The sequence below is a fragment of the Dendrobates tinctorius genome, unplaced genomic scaffold, assembly GCF_039654945.1.
Source record: "Dendrobates tinctorius isolate UK_male_01 unplaced genomic scaffold, ASM3965494v1 ptg000159l, whole genome shotgun sequence".
Classification (NCBI taxonomy): Eukaryota; Metazoa; Chordata; class Amphibia; order Anura; family Dendrobatidae; genus Dendrobates; species Dendrobates tinctorius.
The window spans coordinates 11,146,354-11,173,293 of NW_027361826.1; the positions used below are offsets into that span (position 1 = coordinate 11,146,354).

Below are 26,940 nucleotides of genomic sequence, written 5' to 3' on the forward strand. Positions count from 1 at the left end.
TAGAATATAGAAAAAAAATCGGCATAGCTACTTCCTTCATACCCTTCAAACACATATCTAGCAGGTTTAAAATAAAAATAAAGGATGAGTATATGCCGCAAGTTATACTAATTTTTAAGATCAATCATGTTCAGATTCCTTGTTTGTCACGGTTATGGAGTATGGTGCAGGAAGGCAGAGTCCTATGGCTCTGTACTATAGAGTCGTAGGCACTCAGTGTGCTATTGTGTGGTCAATAATTGAAAGGTCTATGAGAGTCCTACAGAAGTGACTAATTCATATTATGGTTAATGGGCTGTCCTACTGACACACAATACGGAGCAAAAAAAAAGTTCCTGTGCTAAGACAATTCTGTAAAGTGCCCCTGCTATGTACTGTGTAATGACTGTACTGGAACATGGTCTGCACATACCACATCTCCTAGCCAGGGGAGGAAGTATAAGTCACATATGATAAGTGAGTATTCAGTTGAAACATCAAGGGTTCGCAGTAGCAGCTTTCAGAGGTAACACATTTCTCTGTTTGTTTTATCACAGGGGTGAGTGTGCAGGGACTCTCAGCACTGAAGTGTCCAAAAATTGTTTTAAATTGTGAAAGACAAAGAGCTAAGATCTTCACTTGCGTAACTGTAATGTTCTCCATTTCTATATTATAGGTCAGATACTCATCCAGATGGCTGATAACTGTAAAAATGCAAGTTCTGGGCTTCAGTTAGTGGTAAGGAATTTTAAATATAATGTTTATAGTATATAACCTTTATAATTGTTTAAGGCATTTATTAACCCATATAGCAACTCTTTCAGCAAAACCAAATTGTGCATTTTTGTTTTTATCAATTTATTTATTTCTAACCCTAGAGGTCACTACCGTTTTTCCATGTTAAATAACCTTTTCATACAGTAACCTAATACAGCATTATAGTTCATCTTTATATTGTTTCAATAGGAGCTGATCTGCAGTACTCAAGAACGGCCATTATCTATTTACCCACGCTCTTACAGTTTCATACACTGTTAACATCTAGCTGGTACTGCAAGCAGCTGATTTAGTGGGGGTGACGAATATTGGCCCCCCACTGATCTGATATTGATGACGTATCTTAAAAGGAATCTGTCGGTAGGTTTTTGCTGGGTAGTCTGAGAGCAGCATGATGTAGAGGCTGAGACCCTGATTCCAGCGATGTGTCACTTACTGGACTGCTTGAAGTCATTTTGATACAATTACTGGTTTCTCTGCTGTGGATCTAGCAGTGCTCAGAGTGCTGAGCTGTGTATAACTCCACCCACATCACTAATTGGCAGCTTTCTGTATACTCTGTATATTGACAGCTGCTAGTCAGTGAAGGTGGCGGGATTACACAGAGCAGAATGACTAGGAGGCACAAGACACTTAGTCCTGTAGTGATAATGTCCTGCTGATAAATCATTTTATTGAAACAACAACACCCAGCCAAGTAAGTGACACAATACTTGAATTAGATTTTCAGCCCCTACATCATGCAGCACTCAGATTACATAGCAAAAACCCACTGACAGATTTCCATTAAGAAAATGAACAACCACTTGAATTTTGTGACAAACCAGAACAAGGGTATTTGGGCACAAATCCAGTTTAGCTGCTGTATGGTACAAAAGTCACTGGTGGATACCATTCATTTTCTTACAAAATAGGAAAAACAAAAAAATATATATATTTGGGCAGATTTATCTAAATTGGGAGCACTGTCTGTGTCGTTCATAGCAAGCAAATCTTTCAATCAAAAGAAGCTTTAGAAATCAAAGCTGAGCTGTGACTGTTGCTCTGGGACAAAAAGACAGTTTTACTGTTAGATAATTGTAATAAATCTGGCACAGTGTCTTCTTCACTCTACAAGGACAGCTGAAAAACCTCTACAGTATTAAAGGGAACCTGTCATCATGAATATGCTGTTTAATCTGCAGGCACCATGTTACAGAGCAGTGGGAGCGGAGCAGATTGATGCATAAATTTGGGAGAAATGATTCAGTATAACCTGTGCTTTCATCATTAAGACCTCTGCTCTTTTTTTTTTATCTAGTGGGGTGCTATCAGTGACTGACAGCTATCATTCTATGTGAATGTGGGGGGTGGTATGGTACCTCTACTTCTCTTGCTACTCATCCCCACATGTGTGTTCTAATACATACTGCAAAAGTGTTGTGCATGTGAGTGAATGTTGTGACAGGACTGTCACTAGGTGGCAGCAGAATAAGGCACTAGAAGGGGAGCAGTGGTAGACTACAAGCAGGTATGGGTTAACTTGTAGGAAGGAGCAAGAAGATAAGGGAACAGCAGCAGGAAGTCAGGGCGGCCATGCCTAGGGCATGGAGCAAATAGAAGTGATGTAGCAGTGAGAGAGAACACACAAATAGCCTTGGGGATGAATATTGATGAGGCAATGAGGGACCCCAAGCTAAGCAGCGTGCGAGTGGTCACCATCTATTGAAGTAACCATTCCAAAGGGGATCCGGGGCTAACGACCAGGACAGAGCTGAGCGCGCCTTTTACCTTTTTCCAATGGAAACCAGACAAGGGGAATGGGAGGAAGGTGGTGGACCTAGGGGCACGGACGCTCCGTAGAGGAAAAGCAGCACTACAGAAACAGTGTGGACCAGAGATGGTGTAAACGCGCTCAGACAAGAGGCCATTACACGTTGAGTCAAGGGTCCACGTGTCCGGCAGCCTGAGACCAAGACTGGGTCAAGACAGAGAGCAGACTGGTGTACAAGAAGAGAGTCAGTAGCTGAGGACTGAGAAGAGGCTGTGGAGAAGGGGTAGAATTCATAACCGAGTAGCACAGCTTCCCAGGACAAGATTAGAGGTTCGGCAACTAGGACAGAGTGTGTGCTGAATGTGAAGGACTGCTTGCTGCTTATAATCTGTGCCTGAAAATATTGATACTGCTAAACCTTCCTGTAATCTGTGCCTGAAGACATCTATTCTGCAAGTAAACATTTCCATTAGAAAATGCATTGGATGTGTCATTGTCTTTCTCTTTGCCGCTCTCGGAAGGAGAAGTGACCATGGAACAGCGGTAATCAACTGTATAGCAGTACCGGGACTTTATCTTTTCATGTACAAGGGGCCGGGGTGCTCTCTGACTTGCTTAGTGAACTCTCCCACGACTACCACCCCGTGCCACCTTGTTACACACATTTATACATAGAAAGCTATCAGTCACTGATATGGCCGCCCACAGGACTGAAAATCCCAGAGGTTTACATGATGAAAACACAGGTTATACTGAATCTTTTCTCCCAAAACTATATATCAATCTGCTCCGCTCCTCCGGCTCTATAACATGATGCCTGCAGTTTAGACAGCATTTTCATGGTGACAAATTCTCTTTAAGGTGTCGAAACACAGTCAGCTGATGTACATGCTTGGTCCAGCTAAATACTTTCCATGAAGAGAGCAAGTCACCATTATGCAATCTTTTGTCAGTGGCTTATTTCCAGGGAGGAGAAAAGTATGGAGCCTGACAAATCCCACATGCTATTTCTTATTTCCTACAGCATCAACTGCAGGAGGGTAGTTTTAAAACAACTTTAAAGGGAATGTCACCTCTACAAATGCTACTTTCCTGCACATATAGAGGTAATCTTCTGGTAAATAGCATTTTAATCCTACTTGGCTGTCTTACTGGAGCAGCGGTTACAGGGAGAAAATTAAGTTGTTTTTTTTTCTCCTTGCAGCTGCTGATTTCCAATTATTCGGTAACAGTCTTGGCTCACCACACACAGTGATCATGTTGTAATCACTCCCCAGCAATTTGACAGCCTGCCCTGTACACACAACCTGCACCCACACGGTGTAGAGCAAGCTATCAGTCAGTCTGCTGTGGAGTGATCACAGCACGCGAACTATGTGTAATGAGTGGTAACTGTAAGTGCCCCTACACCGCCCTCATGACTGGACATGAGCAGCTGCAGGGAGAATGCACAGTCTATATAAAAAGTGTAAACACCCTTGTTAAAATGCCAAGTTTTTGTCATGTTAAAAAAAATCATACCAAGAAGATTCATTTTTTCCACCTTTAAGGTCACCTATAATCTGTACAATCCAATAGAAAAATACACTGAAATAATTTCGGGTGGAAAAAGAAAACTAAGAACCAAAATAATGTGGTTGCATAAATATGCATACCCTTAAACTAATAGATTGTTGAAGTATCTATGACAGAATTCAGTATTTTTGAGTAGGAGTTTATCAGGAAGGAGCATCAAGGATTGGCAATCTTTGCCCACTCTTCCTTGCAGTAGCGCTCCAAATCTGTCAGATTGCAAGGGAATTTCCTGTGCACAGCCCCCTCTTCACGATTTTTCAATTGGATCTGGCTTGGGCTCAGGCAGCCTGGCCATTCCAAAACTCTGATCTTCTGGAAAAGCCATTGTTTTGTTAATTTGGAGGTATGGGTAGGGTCGTTGTCATGATGAAAAGTTACATTTCTCTTCATCTTCAGCTTTTAAGCAGAGGAGTAAAGGTTTTGTTTAAAAATTGACTGATATTTGTAACTGTTCATAATTCCCTTCACCTTGACTAAAGCCCCAAAACCAGCTACTGAAAAACAGCCTCAAAGCAATAATGATGCCTCCACCATGCTTCACTTTGATTAGTGTAATTTTGGTGATGTGCAGTATTGGCTTAGCGCCATGCTTATCTTTTGAAATTATGGTCAAAAAGTTTATCCTTGGTCTCATCAGTCCATAACAAGTTTTACCCACACAATTTTGGCAGATTTGATGTAGATTTTGGAAAATCATGGCCGGGCTTGGATGTTTTTCTTTGTAAGAAAGGCTTTCCTGTTGCCCTGTAGTCCAGGCCAGACATATGAAGAATATGGTATAGATTGTTGACACATGCAGAACACAACCTGTACTAGCCACAGATTCCTGTAGCTTGTTTAATGTTGCTGTAGAATTCTTGGCAGCCTCCTGGACCAATTTCCTTCTTGTCTTTTCAATAATTTTTGAGGGACAGCTAGTTTCAGGCAATATCACTATTGTACCAAATTTATGCCATTTTTATTACAATTTTCAATCATATATCAAATGCCTTGGTACCGTAATTTTTTTGCAACCTTCTCCTGACTGATAACTTTGTGCTATGAGATCCCTCTGCTGTGTTGTAAACTACTTATGGACCATGGCTTTTGCTGTAAAATTCAACTAAGTAAATGTCAATCAGAATAACTGTAAATGGTGTTAGTGATGTACTGACCACTATTTAACCTGTGTGTACATGTGATTGGAACATTCTGAACACGACCACATCCCAAATTATAAGCGGGTGTTCACACTTATTCAACCTCATTATTTTAGTTTTCTTATCCCCCCCCCATGAAAATGATATCAGTTTGTTTCTAAATGGATTTGTGCAGTTTATGGGTGGAATAAGTTCTGAAATTATTCCTCTTGCTAGGATTCTTTTACATGACAAAAAACTAGCATTTTAACAGGGGTGTGTAGACTTTTTATATCCACTGTACCTTCATTTTTTTCTCGAGTAACACAACCTTATAGGCTTTTACGCTATCTACATGCAGATTATCCTTATATCTGCAGGTAAGTAGCATTTCTGGAGGTGACAGTATCATATTTAAATGGTCTTACTGCCAGCCATTGAACTCAGTTATTACAATTCCATGGACTTTTGAGCCAGAATAATTTGTGAATATTTTACAGGTTCAGACCTTACATGGTGAGATTGTCCAACAAATGGGCAAGAACACAAAGCTGGATATGCAGTTTATAAGAGTGAGTAGCATTTATAATATATATTCCGGTTTATTCCTCCTTTATATGTTCTGTCACCAGTTTCATGTATTTACCCCAAAGCATTCTGAATATTTAACCAATACTGGACAACCCCACATTAATGGACCCAGGAAGATGAACAACAAATAATCGGTGCTCACCTCCAAAACTGGTGTTATACTGTTTCTTTCGGCTAAGACAAAATGTGAATGCTGCAGCCAATCAGAGGAGACTGATGGTCCTGCCATATGTTGATGCTAAGGAACCTGTTAGAGATACAACAGTTTTTACCTCCCTTGGGCTGTTAATAAAAAGTTGTCTAATACTGCGTGACCCCTTTAAAAGGGAATCTGTCACCAGGTTTTTGGCATGTATTCTAAGAGAAGCATAATGTAGTGATAGAGACCATAATCTAGTGATATGTCACTTGCTGCGCTGCTTGATGTAGTTGTGATACAATCACTGTTTTATTAGCAGGAGATTATCACTAGAGGACCAATAAACCAGCTGCCATTTAGTCCAATCACGCCCCCACCACTGATTGGCTGCTTTCTGCCTATGCACAGTATACATAAAAAGCAGCCAATTGGTGGTGTGGGCTGGGTTATATAAAGCTCAGGATTCATTAACTGGTAAATTTGCATCAGATGAAACAAGTGATTTTTTTTCAAAACAACTGCAAGCAGTCCAATAATCAGGATCAGAGTCTCTGCCCCCTCTTAGCTGGGGTAACAAAAACTTGGAGACCGATTCCCTTTAAAGGTATTTTCCATATTAGAAAATGCCTACTTGTTAGAAAGGTCCTCAATAAGCAGATCATATTATCTTCCTTTTAGGCTCCCAAAAGATTAGCGGTAATCAGTGGGTCGCCTGACAGTTTAATTTCCCTGCAACGCCTCCACAGGGGAAATGAAGACCGATTACACAGTCACAGTTCAAATTACATGTTATCACTCTGTAAAATTCTCACCATTCATAAGAGATAGGGATCCTGAATATGAAAGGATATATATATATATATAACACAAGGAGTTCCCTTAATGGACAATCCCTTTAGAAGAAAACCTGCTTGAATGTAAGGGGACTATTGTACCCACATTATCTTATGATACTTCAGTTATCCATATCTTTCCATATAGAAATTCAGTGCAAACATTGTAACTTTGACTGTGTTCCCCCAATAGTCAGCTATCTATATGTATTTTGTATAAGGAGACAGTGGGAGTTGCCTCCATGATGTGCTGGCAACTCCCTGCAGCTGATCCTGCTCTTCCAGAATTGCTTGTAGTAAAGAGATATCAGTTTATTACTCGTATGGATATTGTCTTTGGTATTTAATTTTCCATTCTTACATAGGACAGCCAAAACCGTTATGAAATGGAGTATCGCCAGAGAGCAAGCACCCTCGATAAATGCATGCAAGATGCTTGGAAAATGGAGAGACAAAGGGACCGTAACCTGCAAAGTATGAAAGTAAGGACAAGACACAAGTCTTAGGCCTGTTTCACACTTGCTTTTTTTTGCAGCGCGTTTTTCCCGCAAAAAAACGCATTGAAAAACGCATACAAAAGCATACAACTGCTGCGTTTTTTTCAAGCATTTTTATGAGCATGCATGAAAAAAACGCAGCGTTGTTATGCGTTTGTATGCGTTTTTAGTGCGTTTTTACCGCGTTTGCGTTTTTTTCCAACATTAGGTGGCCCCTCACACTAACCCAAACCATGACTTTACTAAACCTAACCCTGACCCTAACCCTAACCCTAACCCTGACTCTAACCCTTAACCAAACCATACTTAACCCTAACCCTGACCCTAACCCTTAACCAAACCATACTTAACCCAAACCCTAACTAACCTTAACCCTAACCCTGACCCTAACCCTTAACCAAACCATACTTAACCCTAACCCTGACCCTAACCCTTAACCAAACCATACTTAACCCTAACCCTAACCCTGACCCTAACCCTGACCCTAACCCTAACCCTAACCCTTAACCAAACCATACTTAACCCTAACCCTGACCCTAACCCTTAACCAAACCATACTTAACCTTAACCCTGACCCTAACCCTAACCCTGACCCTAACCCTTAACCAAACCATACATAACCCTAACCCTGACCCTAACCCTAACCCTGACCCTAACCCTTAACCAAACCATACTTAACCCTAACCCTAACCCTGACCCTAACCCTTAACCAAACCATACTTAACCCTGACCCTAACCCTAACCCTGACCCTAACCCTTAACCAAACCATACTTAACCCTAACCCTGACCCTAACCCTAACCCTGACCCTAACCCTAAACCCCCTTAACTAACCCTAACTTTACCCAAACCCCTAAATTCCATTGTCTAAACTAATGGTAAAAAAAAAACGCATGTGCAAAAAAACGCATACATAAGCATGCCAATGCGCACATATGCTCACCATAGACTTATAATGGGTGTCTTGCTGTAAAAAAACGCATTGCGCGCGCATGCGTTTTTTTGAGGCAAATCGGACGCACAAAAAATGCAACAAGTTGCATTTTGTGCGCCCGAGCGCATACCGCAAAAAAACGCATGCGCGGTAAAACGCGTACAAACGCATGTGTATGCGCACATAAGCGCATCCCATGCAAAGTATAGGAAAAAAAAACGCATGCGCTATTTAGCGCTAAATTACCGCGAAAAAAAACGCAAATGTGAAACCAGCCTTAATTCCAACACTAGTGGAATCTGTTAACACTTCTATGTGACCAAATCCGACGATGTTGAGTTGCGTTGCCGAAATAAAGATCCTAGTATACATTGAGTGGTTTTTATTCCACAATGCGTTTCGACGCCTGACTGGGGTCTTTCTCAAGTGTAAAAACCAACTGTACGGTCCCGTGTCGAAACGCGTTGTGGAATAAAAATTGCTCACTCTATAATTGGCAATAGCGTCTTTTTTTTGGGAACGCAGCCCACTACCATGCATTCTCCAACTTGGTAAAATTTCCTGGAGCATTTCATCCTCCAAGCATGGGGCAGCAGCAGTTGATATCATACCTTTATTATAGGAGTTGTGCCTCACACAACTCGCTCAGGTGAGCATTTTCCCTTGAATTCTATTGTTCTTTAATAGGTATCACCCTACAGTCTTGGGCGCTCTTTTCCCTCTGCTTTTCTTGCTCAGCACTTCTATATGGGCATTATTGTGGGAACATTGCCATCATAGCTACATTGCAGTGCCAGCATATTGATTATCTGGGGCTGAAATAATGATAGATGCCATGTGAGATTATAGAGATTTCTTGGTGCTATCACACCCTTTACTCTTCTGGAAAAGTTTCCACTAGATTTCATGCCATGGTGAGATCAGTGTGACCTCTGGATCTGCCATTTCAGACATGGAGGATACTGAGAAACTGGCTGCCTTGACACCTAGTGAGAGGTTGGTAATTCTCAGTTGTCAACTTATTAATTCATTGCTAGTAAAAATAACAAAAAAAGATACAACAGGGAGTTATAACACAATGATGCTCTAGAATTGTGATATTATAGAGCAAGGATGGAGAACCTCAGGCCGCTGGCTGTTTACATCCCTCGACCTTTTATCCGTCTCCCGCAATGAAAGATTGCGTCCTGACACCAGTGCCAATTTGTACGGCCCCCCGAAGGATGGTATAAATATAAAAATGGTCCTTTGCAGAAAAAATGATTCTCCACCCCTGTTATAGGGAATAGTTTTTTTTTTTTTTTTACTAAAACAGACATATCAGGAGTAGTTACAGATCCTATATAAAGGGCTTCACTAATGTGCCAGAATGCAATAACTGCTGGATCGATTTATTTTTCCTAACTGGGCTAATTATCTTGAGTACACAGTTACTTCTGAGGTTTCATTGTTTTATATCCCAATGATTATTTATTGACACATTATTGTTACAAAATAAAAAAAAAATTAGTAAGATTGTTATAAAGTTGAGGATTTATCAATTTTGGTAGTAGAATTCTTCATGGTCACTCCATCTACCGTACTTATGAGTGGAGGTGGTCTCTTTTGGATGTTGAATCCCGTAGCCTGCTATATTAATGGTAACTTCCTTGATGGTTTGCTCCTTCATCTTTTGCAGGAAAAAAAATGAAAGCTGATTTGGTCTTTTATCTCTTGTAGGAAAAAGTGAACATGTTGCATTCCGACATGCTTTCATTTGTGAGAGAGAGTCAGCAAGCAGCAGAACTGGAGGAGAAACGAAGATACCGGTTTCTGGCTGAACGACAATGGCTTCTGTGCAATACCTTTGTACAATATCACAATCGGGTATGAAGTTTCCCCTTACACATTATATGTTTCTCTTAAAACTTTATTGCATAAATCAACTTACCTGATAGATTTGACTGTTGAAGATAGAGAACTGCAGGAGATCAAGAACGTGATCATTTATACTTTCAGCACAAAAAGGTTATCAAACCAAGTAGTGGTTCAAAATGACAGAACTGTATGGCAGGTATGGAAAAAATGCTGTAAAGTAAGAAAGCTTTCAAAAATAGAGGTGTGAATAGTTTATTTTTTATCAATTAACAAAATGCAAAATAAATGAACAAAATAAATGAACAAAAGAGAAGTCTAAATCAAATCAATATTTGGTGTGACCACCCATTGCCGTCAAAACGGCATCAAATCATCAATTCTCCTAGTAGCAATTGGACAAAGTCAGAGATTTTGTAGTATTTTAGTGAGGCTTATGCTTTATTTTCATGTGGGGTAGTTATACTACAACAGCAAGGTATCTCCCAGGTAAAGGTATCAAAGCAGGCTGGGGTTTCTACATGTGCTGTTCAAGCTCTGTTGAAGAAACATCAAGAAACAAGCATTGTTGAGGACCGTTACTTGATATGTGATCGGTGGAACAGCTCCTGGAGTGTCTGAAAATTGCTACTGGTGCCCATCCTTCAGGCTGACTGAAATAGCAAATCGCAGGGATCATGGGTGGGGGAGCAGGGGCGGTGGCGACCTCATCATCGCCTGAGTGGCACTCACGCAGGTCAAGGCCCCTGATGAGATTTTCTCCTGGCGGGAGCCTGTGCAGGAGCCCATCCAGTTTGGGTGTCATGCACAATAGCTAAGTCCCTGCCTGGGAGGAATCCAGGCACGCGGCTGTGTCCTGGGTCAGCTAGTAGGCCTCTGTTCACTGTGAGGGCAGGGTCTACTGTGGCCAGTACTCCACCTATAATTTAACAGCGGGTTGTTGCAGTGATGCTCCAGTCGGGCAGCCGCTCTTTCTCCTTTAGAGGATGCCCACTTGATCCAAGCCTTCAATGGCTTGGACAGAGGGCTGTTTTTAGTTGGGCCATCGTTTCAGCTGCAGCGCGCTGGTCTACTACCTCCTCTACACAACCTTTCATGGGCATTTTGTGACCTTATGGGTCCCAGGCAAATGGTCCACCCCTACCATCTCCAGGGATCTTCCACTGCACACAAGATACATCAAGGAGAGCTATCGGGGGACCGAAGGTGAGGACAGTCGTTTGGATATGGGATTTCCATTTGGTGGGATCACAGCTTCTGCACAGCCTGGTGAGCATTACTCCATGTCTTGTCCGTTTCCCTCTATTTTAGTGTTTCGAAGTGTGGAGTGTAACCAGTGAACGGGTTTAATGGGTGTTTTACTGGTGGTTGGGTTTATGGGAAATAGAGACAATATAGCTGGGGACAGGATTAGGGACTTGTTGGTGAGTATCAAGGACCGTTTAACTCATTTTGAGTGTGGTAGGCAAACTCCAGCACATTTAGCTGCTTATATCAATCCAATCTTCAGCATACAAACTGAAGTGCAAAGTAGTCTCGGTGGGGGTACGAAGGTTTCTGTCCCGGTGCCAGTTGGATGATAAGGCATGTGGCGAAGTGAATGTTTGCTTTGAAAGTCCCCTAGGTGTCAATCTTAAAAAGGAAATAAGAGAAAAGGTTTGGAAGCAAGAATACATCAACATTTTTTTTAACTTTTACCATTCAAAAAAAAATCTATTTAGATAAGGGTAATAAGGAGAATAGCAGAAAAGGAGGAAGCTTGATTCCTCAGACATTCACTAACTAGTTTCAGGTGTTTGCGATTTTAGCTAGTGTTATCGGCAAAAAGGCACATGAGAATTGATCTCTTCCCTTTTGTTACATGAATTACATTGGTGAGGCTTACAGGGTGTATGGGGAACAGGCGTGGCTAAGATACGACAAACAGTTTCCTCAGAGAAAAGCCATTCGTCCAATTATATCATGGGACTAAAAAGATATCGGCCTGTGGCTGTGCGTGATGGTCCCACCTAAATATGGGCATTCCTTTTAAGGGGGTCATTTTCACTGGCCTTTCTCCCAGGAAGTCAGGGATTGGGAACTCAGTCTGGACAACTGGTATCTCAAAAGTCGGGATTGCGTTGGTAATTTACCATTAAAGCCAGTGAAAATTCACCTCTGCTACTAATGCTTGCTCTGAACATGGTGATAAAAGAGGAGAAAGGGACAGACACCCAGCAATAAGGCCATATGCAGATGTTGAGTATTTGGTGAGTTTTTTACATCAGTATTTGTAAGATAAAACCTGGAGTGAAACAGTCAGCGCAAAATGCAGGATAGGAAAAAAAGTGGTCATAAAAAAGGTTCTTAAATAGAGAAAACTGCACTTGTTATTCAGGTGTTCGGCGTCTAACAGGTCACCTGATTCAAAAGGATGTCAAAGTTCATTGCTTGAACACATGAATTTTGAATCAGGTGACCTGTTAGACGCCGAACACCTGAATGTCAAGTGTACTGTTTTTTTCTATTTAAGAACCTTTTCATGATACTTGCATGTGGTTTTTATCCTGAGGAAGGAGTTCTGTGAAACTTCAAAACGCGTCAAATAAAGACCACTGTAATAATAATTGTTCATAGTGATTCGCAGCGCGGATTGTCTGACCACTTTTTTTCCTATCCTGCATCTTCTACGTCGGTTTCTCGTGGATCTGTGGTTTCTGCAGCAGCGAATCCTCCATGGTTATTACAAGCTCCATCTGGTGAGTGTATTATTTTTAAATTGATATACCCACACTGGATAATGCACTATTGCGCTATTTCTCTTCAATAGTATCCACAGTCTCCACAGTCAGAGGAAAAGTATAATAAAAATAATAGCAGCAGCATTTCTGCATTTTTATCTCATCCCTGGTATCAGCTTACAAATATTGTGATAAAAAAACGCATCAAAAACGCAGCGTGTGCATGTGGCCTAATTCTCAAGGGAGTGACACGGGTGAAGTTACCGCGATGCTCCCTTATGTAAACAGGTTTACCCATGGTAAAAAAGATTAATTACTCATAGCAGGTGTCAATAATGGTTTTAGAATTCTGCTTCCCCCTTTTAAAATACCATGCTTCATCTCAAACCTATCCTCCGCTTATCAATTTTCAATATTCCTCGGTGGTCTCAGATAAGTTGGGGAAGGAAGTAGCACTGAGCCAAATATCTGGCCCACTTAACTTCCCCCCAAGGTTTTTTCCTTGCAGCCTGGCTAGCTCCACGGTAGGGTTATGGTATGGTTCCTCACCATTATATGAGTCTGTCAGAACATAAAGCGGATTTTCAGTGTGGGGCAGATTTTTTTTTGTTTTTTTTTTAGAGCATTGCAATCATTGTTGATGGTTGAAGTAGTGGATAATTTTTATCTCGATTTATATACAGATGCAGCAGTTCCGGTTTCGAGGCGTGTTTTAAAGGGCAATGGTGTGTGGGTAGGTGGCTTGATGAGTGGTTCAGATTCGATCTGGTTAGGAATATTGCGCTTTTAGAGATTTTCCCATTATTCGTGGCTGTGACAATATACAAACAGCGTTTTCAAAACAAGACGGTACTCTATAATTGTGATAATATGCGGGCAGTATTGGCAATTAATAGCATTTTAACATCATCACCTCCGGTGATTATAACTCTTTGCCAGGCTTGGAATGTCTCTATATAAATGTCAATTGTTCAGAATTTAATTGCTAATTCACACTCTTGTTTTTAAGTGGGAGAATTTTTGGCTTTTTGGCTCCAAATAAGGAAGTCAGTAGTCTGTAATGCTCTCCACAGCTATGGAGCTTGATATTTGATCAGCCAAACCCGTGAATAGGTCGTCTCTTGCCTGTAGCACTTGGGTAGCATATCATTTGGCCTGGCAACTTTGGGATAGTTGTTTAGGATCATATGGTGGAACATTGTCAAAAGAGGATCAGGTAGGAGTATTGTTCTCATGGTTGAGTACTGTAATTAAGCAGTTGAAAAATAGTCTTTGGCTAAGGTTAACCACCTGATTTCAGGTTTGGCTTTTGGTTTTATGTTGTGCAGTCGGAGTGACGTAACAAAGAATTTTTCTGTGAAACAAGCACTAAAAAGTTTTCGGAAGGGCAGAACACAAAAAGACTGCAGGTGTCCTTTTGTCTTTTGACTTGTTCGATTGCCTGGGTAAGGAATTTGCTTCAGTTTGTATTTCAATTCTTGATGGCCTTTTTGATTGGCCTTCTGTTTTGCCTGCTTTCGTGCTTTAAGGGGTCGGAGAATTGGTTGCACCTAGTAAGAAGCAAGTGTGAAGTCTTTTGGTCAGTGACTTTATAGCCACAAATGGGGAGGGTAATTTTGGAATTGGAAATAAGAGACAGACCAAGCAGGAAGAGGTAGGCGGGTAGTTTTAGGCACTGTCCTTGTTAAAGTTATGTGCCCTTTACGAAGTCTAAAACTATATAAGATTCTTAGACCATAGCACGATGGCCCATTGCTGTGCCATGAAGACTGTTCCTTTCTATCGAGTTATCAGATTAATGAAATATATAGGAGATACTTAATGGCTTTGGTGTAGAATTCTTCTTGTTTTGCAGCTCATTCTTTTTATATCAAAGCTACAACGGAATTTGCTGTTTGCGGCTTGCACCCTGAAATTGTTCAGAGCATTGGCCAAAATGAATCTCGGCATTTTTTTCATCATTTGTTAGGCCTCATGGATATCAGAGACAAAGGCACTTGAACTTAACTCATTTTGTGGTGCTGAAAACGAATATGATGCTTAAAGAAAGGAGTTTCAAGGAAGAAGTGGAATTTACAGTATCCAAACATTCCATCTGCAATATGCCCAGTACCACATACAGAACTGCAACCTCAACTGAACCCCATCTTATAACACAAAGTGAACTGAATGCTCTTGTTAGATATTTGGATCTGCCCAAGAGTAAGGCTGAGCTCTTAGGTTCCAGGCTAAAGCAGTGGAATCTCCTAGCGTGCGATGTTCGGATTTCTTTGTTCCGCAGCCCATGATAAAAATCTTGTCCAATAGTTCTTCATGGAGGGTGATCTTCTGGTATGCAACAATATTAACAGTTTAATGGAAGCTCTGAAGATAAGTAGTACTCAAAAAAAAATGGAGGCTCTTCATCGGTTCCTCCAAAACAAGCTTAAAAGCTGTCTTGCTGCATAATGGCAATGCGCTACCTTCAGTTCCAGTTAGTTATGCACTCTACATGAAAGAAACCTAGGACACATGAAAGAGCTGTTGAGGTGCCTGAACCATGACCAACATTTTTGACACCCATTTGTGGTGATTTACAGTGGGGAAAAAAGTATTTAGTCAGCCACCAATTGTGCAAGTTCTCCCACTTAAAAAGATGAGAGAGGCCTGTAATTGACATCATAGGTAGACCACAACTATGAGAGTCAAAATGAGAAAACAAGTCCAGAAAATAACCTTGTCTGATTTGGCAAGATTTATTTTGCAAACTATGGTGGAAAATAAGCTTTTGGTCACAAAAAACTTGTAAGATTTCTGGCTCTCACAGACCTGTAGCTTCTAATTTAAGAGGCTCCTCTGTCCTACACTCATTACCTGTAGTAATGGCACCTGTTTGAACTTGATATCAGTATAAAAGACACCTGTCCATAACCTCAGACAGTCACACTCCAAACTCCACTATGGTGAAGACCTAAGAGCTGTCGAAGGTCACCAGAAACAAAATTGTAGCCCTGCACCAGGCTGAGAAGAATGAATCTGCAATAGACAAGCAGCCTAGTGTGATGAAATCAACAACTGTGGGAGCAATAATAAGAAAATGGAAGTCATACAAGACCACTGATAATCTCCCTCGATCTGGGGCTCCGCGCAAGATCTCACCCCGTGGTGTCAAAATGATCGCAAAAACGGTGAGCAAAAATCCCAGAACTTCACAGAGGGACCTAGTGAATGACCTGCATAGACCTAGGACCACTGTAACAAAAGCTACCATCAGTAACACACTACACTGCCAAGAACTCAGATCCTGCAGTGCCAGACGTGTCCCCCTGCTTAAGCCAGTACATGTCCGGGCCCATCTGAAGTTTGCGAGAGAGCATTTGGATTATCCAGAAGAGTATTGGGAGAATGTCACATGATCTGATGAAGCTAAAGTAGAACTGTTTGGTAGAAACAAAACTCGTCGTGTTTGGAGGAGACAGAATGCTGAGTTGCATCCAAAGAATACCATACCTACTGTGAAGCATACTTTTGGGGCAGTTTCTCTGCAAAGTTACCAGGATGACTGATCCGTGTACATGAAAGAAAGAATGGGGCCATGTATCATGAGATTTTGAGTGCAAACCTCCTTCCATCATCAAGTGCATTAAAGATGAAACGTGGATGGGTCTTTCAGCATGATAATGATCCCAAGCACACCGCCAGGGCAACAAAGGAGTGGCTTCGTAAGGAGCATAGGAAGGTCCTGGAGTGGCCTTGCCAGTCTCCAGATCTCAATCCCATAGAAAACCTTTGGAGGGATTTGAAAGTCCATGTTGTCCAGCGACAGGCCCAAGATATCACTGCTCTAGAGGAGATCTGCATGGAGGAATGGGCCAACATACCACCAACAGTGTGTTTCAACTTTGTGAAGACTTTGGCCTCTTTCACACATCAGGTTTTCGGCGTCAGGCGCGATCCGGCGCTTTTGACTAAAACCGGATCCGGCGAAATGCAATGCCGGATCCAGTTTCCCCCCCATTGACTTGCATTAGAGCCGGATCGAGCCGGATGGCCATGCGTTTCATCCGATTTTCGCCGGATCCGGCAATGTGACGCGATCCGGCGTCTGGAAAAAACGGAGACTGTAATGTTTTTTGTCTCCGGCGAAAAAGCCGGACACGCCGGATCCGGCGTGTCCGGCTTTTTCATACAATGAAAGCCTATGAGCGCCGCAATGCGCCTGATCCGGCGACAGCCGGATCCGGCGGCCGGATCCGGTTTCTTTGGTCTGAGCATGCTCAGTAGCTCTGCCCACAGGACATATATAAAAGCAAGACAATTGGACCCTCAGCCACACCCAACATGCCACCAAAGCCAAGAACCAGGAGCAGGAGAAGGCAGCAGACATCTGCAGCAGCAGCACCATCAGCACCACCCCAAATGGAGCAACATGCTGAACAACGGGAGGGGAGTCCAGCAGCAGATGAGAGACGGTAATTATCAAATCCCCCATTCCTCCAAACTAGGGCTATGGAATATCAAGATATTCATTGGCCCTTTGTTTCTCTTTATTCAACAGCTGCCCAATAGATGCAGCAGCAGCAGCAATGGCAGCAGCAGAAACACCACCCACAGTCATGGAGTCTGGCCATGAGGAAGACAGCACATCTTCTGGGAGCCCTCCCTCGCATCGTCAGCGTTTGACGGTAAGTTTTTATTTCCAAAATCCATCATCTCTGTAATATATGTGTATTCATTGCCTTTTATTTCAAAACAGGAATCACAAGATGAAGAGGAGCTCCCAGAAGAAGAAGGAAGGGGTGGACAGACACTTGGAGTGGGCTCACAATTGGTTAGTTTTTTGCATCAAACGCAGAAACACAACATCACACTACACACAACACATAGAAAACAATGTTCTGCAGACCACACACAGCAAACAAATGCCTACATCCAAAGACATAACATTTTTTGTTTTCTTCTCTAGTCTTCCCAATCTGGTGCTCGGCCAAGAGGTCCTCGCAGTGCCTCCCAGGGTCGTCGGCGATAGCAACGCGGCGGTCACCAGCGTGTAAGTATAAATATTTTTGCTTTGTTTTTTTTGCACTTTTTATTTCATTTCTTTTGTGGAGGCTAATTATGTTATTTTTGTCTTTTTCTTTAACAGCCTTCACAGCGTGCTCCCGACTCTGACGGTGAGGATGGAGGGATTGATGTGGACCGCCTCATCGATCTCGTCAGAGAAAGGGAGCCGCTCTGGAATATGGCTGACCGCCGCCACGCTGACCTGATCGTTACCCGACGACTCTGGGAGGAAATCTGTTCGCTCCTTGTGGACCGCTGGGAGGACCTTGAAGCTCGGGCCCAGATTAAAGAGCGTAAGTATATACAGTACCGGTTGCTTGATTTAAACCAGTGTTTCCCGAACTCCAGTCCTCGTGGTCCCCACGGATCATGTGTTCAGGATTTCTATTTACTTTGGAAATCCTGAAAACATGACCCCTGGGGACCATGAGGACTGGAGTTTGGGAAACACTGATGTTGTATACTAACCACTTTGTCCTTTCTCGTTTCAGGGGAGAGAATTGTGAAGCGGTGGCGGTCTGTGAGGGATCGTTTCAAGAAGGAGTTCAATAAAGAGATGCGGGCCCCGAGTGGATCTGGAGGACGCAGGAGCAAGTACAAGTACGCACGAGCCCTGTCGTTCCTCCGGGAGACAATGCTCACCAGAAGGTAAATATTACACACCACATGTGACAAAAAAATGTTTAGATGTAACTTTTTTTTTCAGCCAGGGCCATACCATGTCACTATTTTAATTGTTTTTTTTTCTCTTTATTCCACAGCACAGTGAGCAGCACTCGGGAGCCTGCACGATTGGACCCTTCTGAGGCGATCCCTGAGGAGACCGGCACCGAGGGACACTTCGACCGCCCCGGTACATCTGCACCTTCCCAGCCTTCCCACACATTCGACCCATCTGTCCCATCCACCAGCACAGGAGCATCGTGGCCGCCTACATTACATGAAGCTGCTGGTGAGGAGATCGCTTTCCCTTTACCCCACCCTTCTGCCCCTGCCACCTCTAGTACACCTGCGGGTACTGGGCGGCAGCGGCAGAGGGGTCAGGAAAAGACTTATGCGCCAGAGTTCTTGCATCTGAATGCATCTTTCCAAAACTGTCTAAAAGTCTTGTCAGAGCAAATCTCCGCAGGCTATCAGCAGATCAACTCCAGCATTCTGGAGGTGAAGACACTTCTGCAAACCATGCATTCAGAAGCAAGATCTTCGCCAAACCACACCCTTTTCAGGTCTGTTGTGGAGCGCATGGAAACGCTCTCTCCTGCCCAGCAGATGCATCTAATGCATTCATGCCACACTGCTCTCCAGCAAGTTACCTCCCAACCTCCTCCTCCCACCACAGTAGTTCCTCCACCTGCACCCCCTCCAGCCACTTTCCATCCTCCCCCTCCTATTACATCTACACCCCCTCCAGCCACTTTCCATCCTCCCCCTCCTATTACATACCATCCACCTCCCCAGCACCAGCAACCTCCCCAGCACCAGCAACCTCCCCAGCACCAGCAACCTCCCCAGTACCAGCAACCTCCCCAGTACCAGCAACCTCCCCAGTACCAGACATCTCCCCACTTCCAGCAACCTGCCCCGTACCAGACATCTCCCCACTTCCAGCAACCTGCCCCGTACCAGACATCTCCCCACTTCCACCAACCTGCCCCGTACCAAACTCCTTCCCCATACAACTTGCCATCAACATCATCTGCTCCTACAGTCCCTGCCCAACCCTCCACTCCACCACCCACCACCTCTTCTGCTTCCCACATGTCCACCCATTCTGTAGTTTTTTCCACACCTTCACCTCTAACTGTTCCTTCCCCACCACGATCCCAGTCCTCTCTCCGCACTCCCAGTGTCGAAGTGTCCCGCAGCCCCTCCAGCAGTATTTCCACCACACACTACACAGATTTATAATATGTGTATTTATATAAAAATGACCAGTTTTATGGTTTCAAAGCTTTATTAAACAAGTTTATTAAAATTTTAAAAAAGTTTACTAAAAAAAACATTTATTTCCTAACAATGTACACAACTTTTGTTAAAAGGTGAAATACTTTGCATAAAACACAACCAGGTACACACCTGTGGCCTAAAGCTAAAAATAGAGACCATGACAAGATAGCCAACTTTGGTTGGCAAAGGTATATACTGTTGGTACAGAAGGTACACAAGTTTGGTTAGGGCACAAATCTTTCACACTCTGTCATCCTGCCAGTGTACTCTGCCTTGAGGTGACATAAAGTATAGTGCAAAATTGTCCCTCATTACTGAAACCGTCACAGAACTTCTAGTGGCAATGTCATGGTAATCTTGCAAGGTGGTTTCTTCAGAGGTGTCCTCAATGGAAATGGGTTCCTTGCAGATAACAAAATTGTGGAGTACCACGCACGCTTTGATCACCTCGTCCACAGTTTCTGTCTTGAGGTTGATCGCAGTCAATAGGACCCGCCATTTGGCTGTCAGAATACTAAAGGTACATTCAACCATTCTTCTTGCTCTTGTGAGGCGGTAATTAAAAATGCGTTTTGGTCTGGTCAATCCTCTGCTAGAGTACGGTTTCAAAAGGTGTTCTGACAGCTGGAAGGCTTCATCCCCTACACAGACAAATGGCATAGGTGGACCAGATGTTTGCGGCAGCGGTCTAGGTGGTGGGAACTGGAAGGTGTTTCCATACAGTTTACGCCCCATGGCAGACAGTTTGAAAACTTGAGAGTCATTGGAGCGGCCATAGGCCCCAATATCAACCGCAATAAATTTGTATTCCGCGTCAGTGATGGCCATGAGGACAATTGAAAAATATTTCTTGTAATTGAAATATTCCGATCCCGATCCAGCTGGCTTTACAATGCGGATATGTTTCCCGTCCACAGCGCCCAAGCAGTTGGGAAACTGACATATCTGTTGAAACTTGTCAGCAATTTCAATCCACCTCTCTGTTGTGGGCTCTGGTAAAAACTCTTCAGCTAAGGAGTCCCACAGTGCACGGCATGTGTACTTCACAATTCCAGATATGGTGGAAATCCCGAGTCTGTACTGGAAATGCAGTGACGAAAGGGATTCTCCAGTTGCAAGAAATCTGTGGGGAATTAAAAAACAATAAATTAGTTTAAAATAACAGCATTACATACCAAAACTGAGCTATAACACTTGGAGATACAAACTACCACCAACAAGATTGCAGTGAAAGTGTGCTCTGATGCGATCACATCCAATAAATGTGGCTTACCTTAAAGTCACCATCAGACGCTCTGCGGGTGAAACAGAGAAGCGGCAATAGGTGTCCGCTTTTCTTATGAGGTGTGCAATGCGCTCCACCAAGTAATCAAAATTCTCCATTTTCATCCTAACATATCCAAAAAATTTATCCGGGTTTTGTCGAAGGTCCATGCAGAGTGTAGAATAGACCCCACGCGTCATTCTCTTGGCTGTGATGGGGTGGATCCACAAACGTCGTCTACGATGCCTGATGCGCTGCTGTCTCGCTCTCTCCTTCTCCAGAACAATCACCCTCAAACGATTCGCCTCCGCTATAAAATCCGCCAAATTCTTCAAAATATTTCCAATGACAACATCCATCTTCGCCAGTAACTTGCTCTTCTCTCCAACCTGCACTTTCTCCTCTACAACCTGTCAAAGAAGGGCTGTAGGAACATGCTATATATAGTTTTCCAGTAGCCAATCCCGTTCGGAAGGCCACAAGGGTCAATTTTAAAAACCGGATCCGGCGTAATCCGTCGAAAAACGGATAGAAAAACGGATGAACCGGATGAGACGGATCCGGTTTTGTCTGTTAAGAAAAAGACAGATCCGGCAGAAAACCGGATCCGTCACATCCGGTTTTACAAAACATTTGCCGGATCCGGCGTTCCGGCACGACGCCGGATCGCGCCTGACGCCGAAAACCTAATGTGTGAAAGTAGCCTTAGAGAAAACGTTTGACCGCTGTCATTGCCAACAAAGGATATATAAAAAATATTGAGATTAACTTTTGTAATGACCAAATACTTATTTTTTATCATAACTTGCAAAATAAATCTTGCCAAATCAGACAAGGTGATTTTCTGGATTTGTTTTCTCATTTTGACTTTCATAGTTGTGGTCTACCTATGATATCAATTACAGGCCTCTCTCATCTTTTTAAGTGAGAGAACTTGCACAATTGGTGGCTGACTAAGTACTTGTTTTCCCCACTGTAAATGACAGGTCACTGATCCTTCAGTGTTATGATTGGGTCACCGAGGAGGAAAGCAAGACCAAGCTAAGCCACAGACAACCAGAGAGGTTGGTAACTAAGTGGATTGCAGACCCCTGATCCTATCCACACAACTAGCAGTAGCCGTGTAGCGTACCTAAGATGATCCTAGATGCAAGAAGCAAGAAAGGGGAAATCTAAACTGCCCCAGAGCAGACCCCAAAGGAATAGATAGCCCCCAAACATATATTGTCGGTGAGACAAGATGAAAACACAAACGCAGGAAGGAAAATAGGCTGAGCAAACGATGGGGCCCACACTGACTAGGCAGGACAGGAAAGAAAAGACTCTGTCTGCAATCACACAAAAAACCCTGCAAAAAATGCCCAACACGTCTGATAGAAAAATACTGAAGTCACTAGACTTCGCCCACTATATCAGCACTCTGGCCTCTTTTTACTCTGCTTTCAGAATATAACAATCTAATAAGGGACAAAAACAAACTGGCACAAGCAGTAACATAAGGATGGAAATTCAGCACAGCCCCAGCCGGAGCTGGCTGACCAAACAAAAACTGAAATAGACAAAACCAGATCAAATGTGAAAAATAGCAAAAGAACACTTAGCTGAGTATGCAGGGACTGAGCTGGAAACTAAGACCACAGGAGGCAGGAAAAATCACCAGCAGGGATAGTGGGAGTCGGCTGTCTTAAATCCAGTCAGAAACTCCAGATCTCCAGTCATCCTCATTATCAGGTGGCAGGCCTCTGTTAATTAGATCAGCTCCATTACCTTTAGTAACCACCAGAGGGAGCCCGGAAAGAGAACTCGCGACCCCTCTGTCAATATAACTAGCTCCACTACCTTCACTAGTAACCAGAGGTAGGCCAGAAAGTGAATTCACAATAGTACCCCCCCCCTTGAGGATGGGTCACCGAACCCTCATCCATGCCACCAGGCCGATCAGGATGGGCCCGGTGAAAAGCACGAACCAATCTATCGGCATGAATGTCATAAGCAGAGACCCAAGAATTATCCTCCTGGCCATAACCCTTCCATTTGACCATGTACTGGAGTTTACCTCTAGCCAAACGAGAATCCAATATTTTCTCTACCTCATATTCCACATTGCCTTAAACCAATACAGGGTCAGGAGGCGCCGCCATAGGAAATACCGGCTCCACAAACCTCTTCAACAGAGATTTATGAAACACGTTCTGGATCTTAAATGTAACTGGAAGAGCCAATCGAAAAGAAACAGGATTAAGAATCTCCAAAAACTTATAAGGTCCAATGAATTTTGGCTTGAACTTTGGAGACGCAACCTATATAGGAATATTCTTTGAGGACAACCAAACCATATCACCCACTTTAAACCGGGGACCAAAGGTCCTATGCCGGTTGGAAAACCGTTGGGCTTTTTCCTGAGAGGGGGACAACTTATCCACCACTTGGTCCCAAATCTGCTGCATTCTGTCTACCACAGTGTCCACACTTGGGCAGGTCGAAGATTCCACTTGCCCTGAAGAAAATCGAGGATGAAACCCAAAGTTACAGAAAAAGGGCGACATCAAAGTGGCAGAACTAGCTCTATTGTTTAGAACGAATTCGGCCAAGGGCAAAAATGAAGCTCAGTCATCTTGATGAGCAGATATAAAACATCTCAAATAGGACTCCAAAGTCTGGTTTGTTCTCTGTCTGCCCATTGGTCTGAGGATGAAATGCAGAGGAGAAAGATAACTGAATTCCCAGTTTGGAACAAAAAGCTCTCCAAAATCTGGAAACAAACTGGACTCCTCTGTCCGACACAAAGTTCTCAGGAATCCCATGCAACCAAACCACCTGTTGTAAAAACAAGGGCACCAACTCTGAAGAAGATGGCAACTTTGGGAGTGGTACAAGATGGACCATCTTAGAAAATCAATCACAAATCAACCAGATAACAGTCATTCTCTGAGAGACAGGAAGATCTGAAATAAAATCCATTGAGATATGGGTCCATGGCCTCTTGGGCACCAGCAGGGGCATCAACAACCCACTACAACGAGAACAGGGTTTAGACCAAGCACAAGTCCCACAGGACTGCACAAAATTCCTGACATCACGAGATAAGGCAGGCCACCAAAAAGACCGACTTCCCAAATCTCTGGTACCAAAAATACCCGGATGACCAGCCAACGCGGAGCAATGAATTTCAGACATTACTCTCTTCCTCCACTGGTCAAGGACATACAATTTTCCCATAGGGCAACGTTCAGATTTGTCCTCCTGAAATTCCTCCAGGGCACATCTCAAATCGGGTGAGATGGCGGAAAGAACTACACCCTCATTTAGAATGGTAGTAGGCTCGGTCACCATAAGAGAATCCGCAAAGAAAGTCCTAGAAAGGGCGTCCGCCTTAACATTCTTAGTGCCCGGAAGAAAAGAGACCACAAAATTAAAACGCATGAAAAACAAGGCCCACCTAGCCTGTCTAGGATTCAAGCATTTGGCCGACTCCAGATAAATCAAATTCTTGTGATCGGTGAGGACCACAACTTGATGTCTAGCTCCCTCCAACCAATGTCTCCACTCTTCAAATGCCCACTTCATGGCGAATTATTCCCGATTCCCCACGTCATAGTTATGTTCAGATTGGGAGAATTTTCGAGAAAAGAAGGCACAGGTATTGATTTTAGAAGTCACCGGATCTTTTTGGGACAAAACGGCTCCTGCACAAATCTCAGAAGCATCTACCTCCACCTGAAATGGGAGTGAGACATCAGGTTGCCGTAGAATCTCCGCTTAAGCTCCTGAAATGCCGAGACTGCCTCTGGAGACCAATTCACCACATCAGTGCCCTTTTTGGTCAGATCAGTCAGTGGTTTGACAATACCAGAAAAATTACTTATGAATTTACGATAGAAATTATCAAAACCCAAAAAACTTCTGGAGAGCCTTCAAAGAAGTGGGCTGAACCCAATCATAAATGGCCTGTACCTTGGCCGGGTCCATTTCAATAGCCGACGGGGACAAAATAAAACCAAAAAATGAAATCCTCTGTACACCAAAGAGGCACTTCGATCCCTTAACATACAGGGAATTTTCCCTCAAAATCCGGAACACAGTCCGGACATGTTCCATATGAGAATCCCAATCACTGAAAAAGATCAAAATATCATCCAGATAAATGATAAAAAACTTATCCACAAAGTCCCGGAAAATATCGTTCATAGAAGATTGGAAGACTGAAGGTGTATTAGTGAGCCTAAAAGGCATCACCAGGTACTCAAAATGTCCCTTCAGAGTATTAAGCGCCGTCATCCCCGTGCTTGATGCGAATAAGATTATACGCCCCCCTGAAGTCAAGCTTGGTAAACCAGCAGGCACTTTTATCTCTGGAAAATAAATCAGAAATCAGGGGTAACGGGTACTGATATTTAACAGTGATTTTGTTAAGGGAGCGATAGTCAATACAAGGCCTTAATGAACCATCTTTCTTGGCCACAAAAAAAAACAGCACCCAAAGGTGAAGAGGATGGTCTAATATGACCCTTCTTCAACGACTCCTTGATATAAAATCGCATAGCATCATGTTCGGGTACCGATAAGTTGAAAAGCCGACCCTTTGGAATTTTACACCCGGGCATTAACTCAATTGCACAGTCATAACTCCTATGAGGAGGCAAAGACGCAGACTTACTCTCACTAAATACATCAGAAAAATCAGCCAAATAATCAGGAATCTCATGAGACTGGGGAGAGGTGGAGAAAACAGGAGTGTCACTAAGAACACACTGACAATCCCAACTCATCACAGACACAGATTTCCAATCCAAAACAGGATTATGAGTTTGCAAGCAGGGAAAACCCAGTACAATAGTATCATGCAAATTGTGCAACACCAAAAATTTACAATTTTCTTGGTGGTCTGGAGTGACCCGCATTATCATCTGGGTCAAAAACTGGGGTTTATTCTCCGCCAAAGGAGTAGGAGTCCGCAGGGGTATCACGGGAAAACCACAACGTTTAGCAAAGTCTAAATCCATCAGATTCAAAGCTGCTCCTGAATCTACAAAAGCCTTGGCGGAAAATGTAGACAAGGAGCAGATCAGAGTAATTGCCAAAATGAACTTAGGTTGTACACTGCCCACAGCAAATGTGTGCGCAAAATGTTTTTCTCGTTTAGGGCAGACAGAAATCGTATGAGAGGGGTCTCCACTGAAAAAACACAGCTTATTACGCCTTCTTAACTCCTGAAGTTGCACCCTAGACAAAACCCTATTGGGTCGCCCTCCCAGGGCTGTGGGGTACTCTGTACCGGGCTGGTGTCAGTGGGATGTGTCACAGCAGCGGTGACCCAGTCCGTGGCCCTGGGCGCCCAAGTAATGGGGGAATGTAGTTAATGAAATGGAATAGTTTGTGACGCCACCTGTGGTGCTTGGCAAGGGAGGTGTTAAGCCGACGCTGCATGCAGATCCGCTGGGACAGATGGTAGGGTGCAGCAAGGGTGTAAAAGCTCCCCACAGGTGAAGCTATAGTCCCAGGGCAGTGTAGAGGTGGATGGCACGGTGATGTAGCAGTGCCGTAAGGGTAGGAAGCAGACAAGACACAGCAGGGTGCAATTTCTGTACCTTTACTTGATAACTGCAGTCCAGGGTCCTGATTACAGATGGTAACAGAGCAGGCTAGCCTGGAAGCAACTCAGGGATTCTCTCTCAGCAGACGGGCTGTGCAGTCTCCTTCCTAGCGCTCGTTTGAATGAAGTACTCCAAGTACTAAGTTACTCTGAAGTTCCTCCTGTCAGATGTTCCCAAGAACCTTACTTGCACGGCAGACAGCTGTAGCCTCTCTCGGGGACTCCTCTCTCTCTTGAGTCCTGGCTCTGTATCCAAGCTGCTGTTGTGCCTCAAGTCTTAGATGGGAGTAGGGCATTTACAGCCTCCTACTCCTCTGGTATCTG

At 43.4% G+C, this 26,940-nt stretch overlaps 1 protein-coding gene across 2 annotated transcripts in view; it reads left to right on the forward strand.

Annotated features, from left to right (window-relative positions):
• Positions 1-26,940, forward strand: part of BAIAP2L2 (BAR/IMD domain containing adaptor protein 2 like 2) — a 102,605-nt gene that overhangs the window by 34,474 nt on the left and 41,191 nt on the right. For both annotated transcript variants that reach the window (XM_073549523.1, XM_073549522.1), the window contains exons 4-7: positions 656-717; positions 5,703-5,774; positions 7,131-7,247; positions 9,915-10,061. In XM_073549523.1, the coding sequence (XP_073405624.1) occupies positions 656-717; positions 5,703-5,774; positions 7,131-7,247; positions 9,915-10,061 (398 nt within the window). The remainder of the gene's footprint in view (positions 1-655; positions 718-5,702; positions 5,775-7,130; positions 7,248-9,914; positions 10,062-26,940) is intronic.